Below are 13,512 nucleotides of genomic sequence, written 5' to 3'. Positions count from 1 at the left end.
CTATGGCTGGGATGTCTACATCAGCCTTTTACTGCCATAGTCTTAAAAACAGTAACAAAATCTCCAGGGCTCAGAGCCCATGGGACTGTGTAAGGAGCCTGGCTAGTTAAGTTGCATGCAACATTTCTCTCTAATCCAAATATAACAGTTGTTTGGCTATTTTAGAGCTATCAGGGACAAAAGTAGAATAGGATTATGCTTGTGTGGTATGCAGAAAATGTCTTTTTTCATGTCTGCATATTAAGTGAGTGTACAGTGCTGATGTTTCATAGCTAGAAGAAGATGGGAGTTGAAGCCTGTTCTGATAAGGTCATGGATGACAGTTGCATAGCACAGTCCCAGGAGTTAGTCTATGCAAGATGCTTTTGAAGGACACATCCAAAAGCAAATTTCCCAAGTGTGGACTTCTGCATTCCTAATCTCAATGTGAGATATAACATGCTCCCAAATGGCATCGGCAAAAGGGACGAAAGTGCTCATAGTACTCCTTTTAGAAAGGGACCCTGACTTTGTAAGTCCCTGCTTTAACAGCTTCAGTCTCTGCCAGGCGACTGGGCATTTTCTGGCTTCTCTGTACTCACCATATAAAGCTAACAGATGGCTTAACTGTGAGATCCTGCCTGATATAGGCCCTCTGGCAAGTGCAGACAACAATGCTGTCTGTCAGGAGGCATTGCCATATACAGCAACATAACTTCCTTATTTGGCCTCCCTGTCCCCATTGGCTGTGTCCAGGTACAGTGAGAAACCAGTTTTATCTACAGTTGTATGTTCCTTTTGTGGTTGTTGCTCTAATAGTATAAAGGTATCATATAAATGAAGCTAATGAAAGCTAAGCCTGCCTTCAGAAAAATAAATGGTCCCCTAGAGATATATGTACAGATATTTGATATATATATATATATTTGTATATGCATTATGTGTGCATGGGTGTGCACGGGTCACAGGTGTGCACAGAAATGATAGAGGTGAAAACTGGGTATATTCCTCAGTTGCTGCCCAGCCTTTCTCACCAACCCGAAGCTGTTTTTGCATCCCCAGAGCTGGGTTTACAGGAGCCCACTGCCATGCCCAGCTTTTTAATGGAACCCAGGTTGTCATACTTACATGGCAGGTGCCACACTGACTTAAGTCCCACCCCCTCAGGTTCCACTATTCTGTTTGAAGCAGCCAGCAGCAGATTCCTGCCTCTTTGTAGGTAACTCTGACACCAGTTCCCATCATTTGGCCATATATTTAATCATGATGCCATCAAGCCCCCATTGTAGAAGAGGCCTACAAGGCATATGTGATTCTCAACAGAACAGATGTTCATTTACATCCCTAATGACTGTCAGAATTGTCTACTTCCAGACGTCAAAATAAATGCCAATGCTGCCTAGCGGTTTCTAGGTGAAAAATTCAGTGACCACATATATAAAAGTCAATACAAAACACCAAACAGTTTCCACTCTTACAAATCCTAACCAATGTTTTGTTGTTTGTTTTTATATTCCGCTCTCATATATTATATCCCAAATCAACCGAAGTTCCCCTTCCCGCAACAGACACCCCCCCCACTGCCGCCATTTCCCCTCAGAAATGAACAGGGTTCCCAGGGACATCAGCCAAACACAGCATAATCTAACCAATATTTAAATAAGGACAATGGCCTTGGAAAATCTGATGCTCTTAAATTACCTATACACAAAATGGTTAACTTCTTGCCCAACTAGTACTGATATAGTTGAAATGAAGATCTCGCTGAGCAAATCGTTGCGCTACAGTTAGAAAAGAGAATGTACATTTCACCGCCTGTGAGACAGAGTTGTATCCAATAAGCTGGGTTTGCTCAGCTCTTCACTCCACAGATGTTGGAGTTTCCCTGCTGTTTTTAGCTACTGAGATTTGTTATGACAGAAGTACTATTGTAAGCTCTTTAACATACATTGTGAGTGACCCTTACTGAAGAGAATAAGGCAGAGAATCAAAGCAGAGGGTGTCTGACATCTGTCTCTATCATCTACATGATCACATGGTCATGCACACCTGTACATACATGACCCCCACATGTACCCAAAGAAAGAAGAGTTGCATAACTTTCTCAGATTCCTAGTTCTAGAAAGCATTAAGTAGTAACTAAAGGCTCCAGGATTTGAATGTTGTTTAGTATTTGGATATTAATTTCCTATTTGTACTGTAATATGCTGCTTCTAACACACCTAAAGCCTGGCATTCATAAAGAATACCTACTCTCATAGTGTTTATAATTTAGCAAGGCAAAAGTTGTATATACTCCAATGTCTTATAATAGAAGCTTTGAAATCATATATATATATGTGTGTGTGTGTGTGTGTGTGTGTGTGTGTGTGTGTGTGACTTTGCATTGTCTGAAACATTTGGTATTTTAGTCACTTAGACTAGTAAATGCTAATTTTTTCTTCATTGAAGCTAATCAGAAAATCTACTGATTGAATAAAAAATATCCCCTTGCTAAAATTTTAAATGTCTTCACAGAACACTCAATAGAATATTTTAATGCTAATGATAAGGACTAGGAAAATGGAACTGTTAAATTCTTGCTGGGCAAGCATGAGGACCTGGGTTCCATGCATAACACCATAAGCATGGCATTGTGGCACACACTTTAATTCCAGAACTGTAGGGTGGACCCAGCATGATCCCTGGGGCTGCCTACACTCATTGGTAAAGTCCAGGATCTCTTCTGAGAACAACATCTGAGATTTACCTCTGTCCTACACACACACACACACACACACACACACACACACACACACACACAGTAATAAGCTGGGTCCATGGTGTATCCATGCAATCCCAGCACATGGTAGACTAAGGAGTTAAAGGCCACTTAAAGATACATAGAGAAGCCCTGTTTCAGACATATACTAACACTAATTCTAATCATCAAAAGGAGCTGAACTTTCATCAAATACTATCTACTACTCTGAATTGAATGAATAAAACCATAACATATAATGTTCCAATTCAGTAAATATGAGATACTCTACTTACAAACTGCATAAGCATCAGTATATTTTGCTGAAATTGCCATCAAGTCATAATAGAAATGCAAATCTACCGATGGAAATATCAAATATTAACAGTGCAGACTTCCCTCTGGGGTAATGACTTGAGAGTGTGAGGTCTGGGACTGAGGTGGATTTATTATAAGAGTTATAGACAAGTAAGGCCCACAAGGTTACAGGCTTCAGGGAGAAAAGGCAGTCCCATGCCACACAGTTGATGAGTAGCCTATAGCACGTGCTTGGAGTCAAGTTGTCTTAGTCGATAGCAGGGGAAGGGGGAAAGATTCAATATTCAAACCTTTGGTTATGTGAGTCTATCATTCAGAATGTGCCACCTATAGCCCTGATTACTTAGGGTGTTAGGTAAAATGCTTTGGGGCCAGTGAGGATTATAGACTCGCAGTCACAGTAGGATATCTGCCATTTATTTTTTTTATTTTACATCAGCTATGAGAGAGAGAGAGAGAGAGAGAGAGAGAGAGAGAGAGAGAGAGAGACTGCAGCAGGTGAATCATAGCCTGAGCAGCCTTAAGCCCAAACCTAACAGGGTTGGTGATTGATTCTTGGATGTTCTCTTCGACAGACGGTTGACCGGCCAAAGGACTGGTACAAGACAATGTTTAAGCAAATTCACATGGTACACAAGCCGGGTATGTATGCTCTTCTGTGTTTTGTTTCATCAAGTGCTTATGGGCTGAAGGATATGTACTCAACTTTTGTATAGACTTTCTTCACGCAAAAACACCAAGACGTCAGTAGTTGATGGCCCCTTCTTTTCATCATGTCTCCTGTTCTCCTTGTATCCCTAAATCACAGATATGTGTCTCTGCCTTAACCATGAGCTATCAAGAAGCCTCCTAAGAGGCATCCTTGGAGTTTACCAGATGTTCAAGCCTCAGCCCACCACTCTGCATCTCTTTCTAACATCCACACTGGGATATTGCTCACTTCCAGACCCCCTACCGCTCCTTTCTGCCCATGTCTGTTTCCTACTACAGGAGTATGTGGTGACTTCTCTTGATCCCCACTCAGAACAGTTGGCAAGAGACCTTAAAAGCACTTTCTGATACAGCATACACAGAATCTGCCTAGGGAAGTGGGGACAATGGGACCAGTTTTGCATGTCTGACCCGGTCAGAAAGGGACATTGCTCTATAGACAACACGGTCACTCTGCGGAGCCCCAGAGTGCAACGTTTGGAAATACAAAGTGCTATTATATGCTAGAAAAAATATATATTGCTTTTTTGCTGTTGTGTTTCTGTTGTTTCTCTGACCTTCTGCCTTAGTGACAAGGAGGCAGAATCTGGATTATCATGTTTATGTTTCATTTTCTAGATGAAGATACAGACATGTATAATACTCCTTACACATACAACGCAGGTAGGATGGCTTTCCTTGCTTGCAATGACTAGTCACACTCCACCGTGGGGAAGAGCCCCAGTCCTTCGTCATACCACCCCCACACCATGTTGTCAGTTCCTGTGATGAGGAGGATGGCTTGTTTCCTTTCCCAGAGCATGCCTAACAAAAGATTCGTCCTTTTTTTTTTTTCCTGGAAATGGGAACTAACACTGTTCTGCATCAGCCACCCCCACCCTGTTGGTTTATTCTCAGCTTCAGGAATGTTTAACCACAGCGTGAAGGGACAGGGTAAAAGAACAGACTGTGACCTGGTTACACAACAAAATAAAGATCTTTTTATCAGAAGAAAGGGTGATTATAATTGCATAAGACCTCTCAGATATTATTCCCCCAAAACAAGTCAAGCAAAGTGTTTTACAACCATGTCCAGGCTTTCACTCCAAAATGGAACCATTCATTGAAAGATGTGAAAGTCTCCCTCTGGCTGGGTCACTTTTCTGACTCAGAGATGCCAGTGCTCACAGTGGAATGACTTCAGCTCCGGGCATTCCAGTTGTATTTGAATGTGCTGGTTTCTTGTGGAGTGATCTTCGTGCTTGTGTGAGAGATCCCTAAAATATGTCCCCTTTCTCCAGTTTTTCCTAAATATCACATCAGGAGATTCTATCCAACCTAGCCACTGTGCCTTCATTTAGGGTCCTCTTATCACCCTCAAAGAAAACTCCATGAGATTCTCTCCTCCCTAAAACCTAATGGCCAGCAACCATTCCTTTAACAGGTGATTTTGCTGCTCAACTCCAAAGATAAATGAGAAAGAAAAATGGCTTAAAAAATATCAAGCTGGTGACCTCTGAGTTAGACTGTGTATCCCCATATTATTTCAGAAGTCTCCTAAAATACATTCTCTCATCCTGTCCTGGTACACTAACTCACCTCCTTGATTCACCTCACAAGTTCAGGTCTGACTGGAGTTGACCCAGAAGCACTTCCGAGCAGATGCTATCTAAAGTCACTTGTCACAGAAACAAATGCACACAGACCCCTAAGAGAAGCAGTAAAGCACAGACAGACTTAGGCCAAGATTGAGACTCAGAGAGACTCAGAATTTCTATACTTTTTAAATATTGAAATGGGTCTGTCTCACTGGTAATTAATAAGCTGAAGTTCAGTTATGCTACGCTATAAGCCAGGGGAGATTTATCACTCAGTCAATCAACAAAACACCTATACCCACCCTCTATTTTCTAACAAGTCACGACTTTTGTGTCTTGCATGCTATTCCTGCCACCCTTTTCTACTCACCAAAACTAATCCTTCAAGCCCAATTCTAGTGCCCTAAGATCTCCAATATATTTTCCGTCTTTCTCCATTGAATTTTATTAACTGCCCCAAATGCTTTTCAATCACATGTCTTCTTGTATCAACTTGTTCAGGTGGGTCCACACTCCCCTGTCCCATGTGGGAGCTGCATCTCATACAAACAGCATGTTCTATATTTGTTGGACTGCAATTAACATATCAACTGTCTTATGTACATCAGTATTATAAGGTGTTAGCTGCTATTTTAATCTTCCTCTGAAAGTTTACATAAGGCGTTAGTTTCTATGATTGGGAAGAAACGTTGCTGAGCACCTGTAAGTTTATTTTTACTGAATAGCCTGAATTTTCATTAATTCTACAATAATGGATAATTTACTATAATCAGTACTTGCATGCAAAATAAATTGGCATTTAATTAATAAGTGATAATTCATAAAGTAATGTTGATAAGGTAATAAACAGTGTACCACCTAATGTACATATTATGAATATGTTTGTTGATAATTTTTGAAAAACCATGGGCTATTTTGCAGAGCCCAACAACTTAATGCACCTTTTAAGTCATTTGCTTGTCTTGTCGGTTTTCTCTTTTGCATGGTAGGTCTGTACAACTCGCCCTACAGTGCTCAGTCACACCCTGCTGCGAAGACCCAGACGTACAGACCTCTTTCCAAAAGTCACTCAGACAATGGCACCGACGCTTTTAAGGAGGCATCCTCCCCAGTGCCTCCCCCACATGTCCCGCCACGACCAAGAGATCAATCTTCAGCAGAAAAGTAAGGTTCCTTCCCCCCAAATGGCTTCTCTTAGGATAAAAACCAACCCATAGTGGCACTCGGTGAAGAATCAGCCCAGTGTTGTGGAGCAAATATATGCAAAGACTTATTGTATTAGTCCATAGGGGATATCACTACTGAGATCATGTTGAACACTTTCCGGGAAGTCTTGGCCATGTTCTCATAGTGCTCACAATTAGCCTTGATTTATCAGGGGCACAAACTCTATTTTTTGTTCAATAAGTGCATATAGGAAATAAAGAAGCCACAGATACAGTTCTTAAATAGAGCATTTGTCTGAGTACTACAAATAGTAAAACATGTACACACACACAATGGTGTAGTCCTTGGAGATGTGGCTCAATGGTAGCAGCTTGCTCCCCATACCCTGGACTCCGAGTCCAGTTCCAATGCTGAGCTGAAAAGGGGTAGAGTGTGGTACATCATTCATGTAATCTCAGTCTTTATAGCGATGAGGTAAGAATTCAAGATCACTGAGCTGCGTAACTTCTAAGCCAGAGCTGGGCTACACACTAGCATTATGCCTCAAAATAAAAATACATATAAAATTAGATAAAGTAACTAGAAATAGTTGACATGGATTCCTTTTGCTGGCCCACATTTGAGAGAGACTAAGTTGTTAATTTTTTCATTTTCACCAATTTAAAATTTCAGGTGTCTTAGAAACCAAGAAAAATTATTCTTGAATATTCTTAAATAAGGCATCTTTAACAAGTGTCTGTGACTCATTTCTGTCAGTTATTTTAACTGATTCTAATTTTTATTTCTCCACTGAAATATTCTCAAATAGCCTGTTCACACCCAAAGAAATTTTTATGAACACATTTCAATTGTGTCACATTAGTTGGACTGTAGCTCACGGTCCTAGTGCTTGGTAACCTTCACCGACAGCTGATTATGAGACAAACACTGGGCTAAGCACATTCCTTATGCTACATCATTTTATTCTGATAACAACCCAATGGGACATGTTCTGCATTACAGGAAAGAAACAGGCTCGAACTTTGCAGTAAGTTGCTCCACTTGTATAGATAGAGAGTCCAAGCCAAGATTCAACCTCAGCTTCCCCAATAGACAAATCCTATGCTACCTCTACTGGTAATTAATAAGCAGTAATGGAAAGGGTGTTTATAATTACTGGTTTTTCTATACAGGGCTTTCAAGTGTTTTCTATGACATGCCATCTTAGTTATTGTTCTGCTGCTCAGACTGCAAACAGGACACAGTTTCACACAAACAAGAAAACTGAAATGGGAAGGTGTGGGACTCTGCTGGATAGAGCTTGTTGATTAACTCTGCACCTAGGACTTGGTTCTCATTTTCTCTTAGAGACCTTCTGTGTCTACCATTCTGTGGAGAAAGAATATCATCCCATTCCATTAGGAATCACAATTTCCTAACTCAAAAGATAAAAAAAACCTCCTTTTTCTCAAATATAAGTAATAATATGCACTTAATAATCCTTCCTGCTCTCTGGAGGAAGTTTTCTGATTTAGTTGTAGCTGCCCGGAAAAGCTTGGTGTCCTGAGTCCTTCTGTAAAAATGTGCTTGCCTAGAGTCCTTGACAGATTCTTGATGGAATCAAGGCAAGGAAAAGATCAGCTCCCAGGGAGAGAGATGTTGGCCTCGAGTGTTTGCAAGACTCATACCAAGGGGTGTCCCACATTACTCTGCTTGTCCCTATGCATGCCTGCCCAAGTGACGCAGTTGTAACTCTCACACCCATATTCAGATGCCATTTACAAGAACTAAGATCAAACATGGTATGTCTAGTAGTCCTTGTCCCTCTGGATCAAGGAAGCTGGGCCACCAGGTGGTTAGATTGGCAAAGCTCCATGGAGCACACTGTCGCTTATTTTAAACTCAGACACACACAACTGTCATTAGGGACCCAAGGGTCTAGCAACAAGCCCCCATCCATGTGTCTGCAAACCTCTTCTGTGAGTTTTTACAGCCATAGTCACACAGGTTAAAAAATAGAAGGAAAAATAAACTAGTAGGGATAGTTTAATTTAAGCAATTTATTTATTGAACATATTTGTTAAAGTAAAACAATTTTTATCCAGAGATATGTTTTCGATTATGTGGGTTTTGTTTTGGTTTGCTTGTTTTACTCTCCCAGGGTAGGAGAGATGGCTCAGCAAGAGAAATTGCTTGCTACTTAAGCCTGAAGATCTACATGGATCCCTAGAACCCAAGATAGAAGGAAAGCACTGACTCCCAAAAGTTTTTCTTCTGTGTGCATGCTCACAGTACATACATACACACAATCAATAAATAAATTCTGCTGAAGTTAACCTTGTGAATTAACTATAAGTAATATATCATGGGTACTTTATGCACAGAAAATTGCTTCAACATGTGGCTTGCTATTCATTTATAGGCATGATTGGGACCCTCCAGACAGAAAGGTGGACACCAGAAAATTTCGATCGGAGCCAAGGAGTATTTTTGAATACGAGCCGGGAAAGTCATCCATTCTGCAGCATGAAAGACCCGTAAGCACTTGTCATTGATCAAAAAGCAAGCTTGCTAGGCCTCCAGGGTTTCTGAGTAAACCTGAATTTCACCCCATTCTATGTATTTTTGAGGAGTTGTACTTGTGTTTGATCATGATTTCTGTGTCTTATCTCTGAATTGAAAGAGGCGCTTTAGTAGCATATATATGTAGGACTCATTATCATTGGCATATAGCTAACTGTGCCGAGTCACAGCACTTATACATGAAACACATAATTGCTAGTCTAGCTTGCCAGTGAGAAAAACCATGAATCCATGTCTCTGATGTACAGACCTAGGCAGATGAATCCCTTGACTTCTATGTTGCTTTCTTCTTATTTCTTTCACTTAAGAGTAAAGTTTCCCAAACCACACTTTCCCTAACAAGATGTTTAATTGGTGTTTATTAAATCCCTCTCAGGCTACCAAACCTCAAGCTTCCTGATTGGTTACCACTTTAATGGATCAAGATCTTATTTTTCTTTACAGTCTTTTTTGTTTATTTTGTTCATACACAAACTAAACGATGTATGAACTTGAAAAAGGCCACTTGCCTCCACGAAAGGTAACGGCAGCTTCTTCTGTGGCCCTCTTCTCTTTGAGTCCTCTCATCCATCATTTTGGCTTCCCTTGTTCCTCCCCAGAGATCAGTGCCCTCAAGACCACTTTAAAACTCAGCAATTCCTCTGTGTGTCCAAACTTGCTTCCAGATAAACCATTGGTGTTTTCTTTGTGCATTCCTCCAACAGAGCATCACCCTAGTACATAGACTACAAGGGCAATCCTGAGATTTAGTTAGATACCCTGTTGCCTCACCACACCCAACCTGAGTATCCTTGATTTAGAGTTTAAAACCCTGTGTTCATGGTTGTTTTCTTGAGCAGTGTGTTCAAAACTCTTCCGATCACATAATTCAACTGCCTTTCTTCAAATAATTCAAAATTCTTTGCATGGTAAGATAGCAACAGAGAAACTGAAAAGGTGGGAACATTATTGGTTCTAGGCTCTGGGCTATAACCCATTCACTAAGTTGTCTGATTAAATAGCAAGACAGTGAAATTCCATTCAATGGAATACAATATTAATCCTGAAAAATGCAAAATAATGAATCTCATATTAAATTATAATAGAGAGGCTTTAGTGATTTATGGGGCTCTTGGGGTGATGATATGACTGAAGATAAGAAACCCTTTATTGGCTAAAATGCAAGCATAGCTAAAGAATTCTCCCCATTAGAGCTCATTTATGGGGTTCCCTCACTATGACTGAGAGCACTGAAGACACTTTGTTTTAAAGTATCAGCAACAGTGATAGTAATAACAGCATCTGTAAGTGGGTACCTACTACTTTCCAGTATCTACAATTAGTAATAGTCCCTTTATCTTATGTAGTGTTCCCAACAACCCTATAAAGCAAATGCACAAACTTCCTATTTTACAGATCAAGAGACTGAAACAGCATTAACTGAATGCAACGTGGCCAGATCGCTGGCATGTGCTGCAACCAGTTCAGCCTAGGCAAACTTCATCACTACTGTGTTGGCTCCTATGAGCAGGAAACCATCATCTACTGGTCACCATCACCATAATTTGATTGTTTTGGAGAATAATATAATTAGTGGCTAGCTTATAATAACTTAGTGGTACTTACTTTATGGGAAAGCTGGACTCAGAGTAAGTATAGTGCAAGCCCAGTATTCTAACTGGTCTTAGGAGATGGGAATGTCAGGGGTGTGAGCTGAGATAAATCTCTTCAGCCACAGGAAAGATGAGTGGAAGGAAGTAGTAGCTTTGAAAGAAATAAGAAAGGAGGGCTCACATTTTTATACCTCCTAAACCATTTTGTTGGAAGCCAGTGTTGCCACAAATGATATAAGAGTGTCAAAGATAGAATTTTGGCAAGCCTTGTTAAAATATCATTTTCATTGGGTGAGACTTACTTTAAAAAAATCAACCCTGAATTCATTCCACTTTAAATTCATGAAAAAAAACCCAAAGGGTAAATTGGGCAAGGGTGTTTGAAAGAGCAGTGAAGGGTTCTGAAGGCTCAGGCTGTAGGAAAGAGTTGGCTTGCTAGTTAAGAGTAACTGACATAACATCAAATGGATTTCAAGGTCTTAGGAATGCATCTCCTATCTTTTTACTCAGAGCTATTCTGAGAGCATCCTTTTGTTCTTTTCAGTTCTATTTTCTTGGATCCCCCTCACTCTCTATGAACTTATATTCCTACTCACAAGGAGAAATGTCATGGCCAAGTATCCCTTCTAGTCCACAATTGTCTGTTGTCTGTATTACCACAACACAGTTTCCCTGATTAGTGAATCCAGTCTCCAGATCATTTTTAAGAAGCCTTTAAGTCCCAAATTTTCTCCTGACTCTCTTGTCCCTAGAGCAAAATCTAACTATTAATATAATTGTTAAGAAACAAAAGAATAACAAATAAAACCTATCAAAATCCTATGCCCACTCCCTGCCCACTATACAAAGGGCTTTCAGCCCCCTCTCATCCGACCTTGACATGTTCTGTTCTTTCAAGGGAAGCACTTCTCATCACCTCTCTTCTTTTTGTAGAAAGCTTCTCTCTCTCTCTCTCTCTCTCTCTCTCTCTCTCTCTCTCTCTCTCTCTCTCTCTCTCTCTCTCTCTCTCCTCTCTCTCTCTCTCTCTCTCTCTCTCTCTCTCTCTCTCTCTCACACACACACACACACACACAGGTTTATCAGAGGTACACTTTCTTTAGGGGCTTGTTCACTCTCAGCAGTGGGTTTGTAGCTCTCCTTGCTGGATACATGCAGGATATCCCACTTCGACATCCTTACCATGTGCCTGTTCACTTGTCTGGATTCCTCACTATGAAGTTTAGGTTCCTTGAAAGCAGGCTCCTCACCTAGCACAGCATTTATCTATCCTCCACATCTAACCCAATGCCCAGCATGTGGTACCTCTGCAATAAATAACCCCTTGAAAAGCATAGAGGCCAGTGCCTTGAAGCTTAACAGCCACTGAAAGCACTTACAAGAACAAACCCCTGGGTTCTCCAGTGTGTTTAGGATAACAGAGAATGTGTGCTCAGTGAGAAGACTGAAAAGAGAGGCTCTCTGACCTCAAAAGCATCTAAAGCCTTTTAAGTTGGGTTGGGGAAGCTTTAAAAATTACCCATTCTAGGGAGCCTTTTAAGGACAATCACACGTAAGCTCTGGTTTTAGCATATCTGAAGCACTTTGTCTCACGCCAGAGATAAGGTTCTTATTAAGCAGAAGGTTGCTAGGTTTGTAAAATGGCCTGAAATAAAACAGGATGCCCGTCAACTCCCTTTTGCCACTGTGAGCCACCAGCTGCTTCTGCCAATGTGAGAATTACATGGGGGGTAACTGTCATCTGGTGGATTCCTAAGGGTGCATACTCACAGAGGAATTCCCCTGACCTGAGGAACATGATGAAGTAGTGACATTGTTAGTATGCCTATGCTTCCGTTATCTGACTGCCTAAATGTGTGTTAGCAGCCATCGTAGTGTTTCTGTGTTCTTTAGATTGTAACAGGACACATTTGACTGTAACTAAAGGAACTCAATCGATCAACCACAGCAAAGAGACAGTTCTAAGTCTGCCATGTTCCTTTCTTTTTTTTCTTTTTGGATAGGGGGAAGGGAGTCTATTTGTTGAGGGTGATTTTGCTGATGTTTTATTTTGTGTTCTTTTGATACAAGGTCTTTCTGTGTAGCCCAGGTTGACTTCAAACTCACCCTGTTGTCCCTGCCTCCGGAGTGCCTGTAATTTCAAGTGTGTGCCACCACACCCAGCCTGTAAAACAAAGGCTCTACTCAAATGTATGCCACCCACTGCATCCCGGAATTATGGAGGATTACTTGTCCCTGTTTGCACAGATTCTAGCAAGCTGCTCAATGTGACTGTAGACTAAAGCTTTGTTAAACAGTGGGATTTATTAATTTTTATAATTATGTAATGTTATCAATTATTTAATTAAATAATGGGAAATTGCTATTTTAAGGTTTGTAGAAGAATGATGGATATAGCCTCCCTTTCCCCAGATTCTATTATAGAAATATGTCTCTACAAAGGAGAATGCAGTCTACTCATTTGTTACAGATTTTCTTTATGTCCAAGTTACGGTGAAGTTAAATAGCTTGTTTTCTATTTGTTTTGTAGATTTGCTGCCCCCTACTGTTCATAGTGTTTTGAAGCTTTTTCCAGAGTTTCTAGCTTCCCCTAGCAAAATAAAACACTGTAGCTGAATACCTAGGTTTTAAAATTGAGAACTCAAAGCCATTAAGTGTGCAGCACCAGGAACTACAGAGCTTGGAAGATTAGAGGTCTCTTTCCTGTGAAGAAAATAGTACACCCCTCCAAACAGCACAAAGTTACTGGTAAATTCTCTCTAATGTTAACTGTTCAAAGATTAAAAAAAAAAGTTATGTCATGAAGTAATTACACACTGCAGCTGACATCATCTAAATAATTGGAGAAAAGTAACACTTTATCACTAAC

The 13,512-nt window shown here is 40.5% G+C and overlaps 1 protein-coding gene across 31 annotated transcripts in view; it reads left to right on the top strand.

Moving 5' to 3' along the window:
• The window catches only part of Sorbs2 (sorbin and SH3 domain containing 2), a 300,895-nt gene that overhangs the window by 242,437 nt on the left and 44,946 nt on the right, over positions 1 to 13,512 (top strand). For 26 of the 31 annotated variants that reach the window (XM_040731909.1, XM_040731910.1, XM_040731912.1 and 23 more), the window contains 4 exons: positions 3,613 to 3,679; positions 4,367 to 4,411; positions 6,315 to 6,489; positions 8,894 to 9,008. In XM_040731909.1, the coding sequence (XP_040587843.1) occupies positions 3,613 to 3,679; positions 4,367 to 4,411; positions 6,315 to 6,489; positions 8,894 to 9,008 (402 nt within the window). The remainder of the gene's footprint in view (positions 1 to 3,612; positions 3,680 to 4,366; positions 4,412 to 6,314; positions 6,490 to 8,893; positions 9,009 to 13,512) is intronic. The other 5 variants (XM_040731913.1, XM_040731926.1, XM_040731933.1 and 2 more) reach the window with 1 other exon arrangement.

This window comes from Mesocricetus auratus, unplaced genomic scaffold (assembly GCF_017639785.1).
Source record: "Mesocricetus auratus isolate SY011 unplaced genomic scaffold, BCM_Maur_2.0 Super-Scaffold_100026, whole genome shotgun sequence".
NCBI lineage: Eukaryota > Metazoa > Chordata > Mammalia > Rodentia > Cricetidae > Mesocricetus > Mesocricetus auratus.
This window is presented reverse-complemented; position numbering and strand designations above follow the sequence as displayed.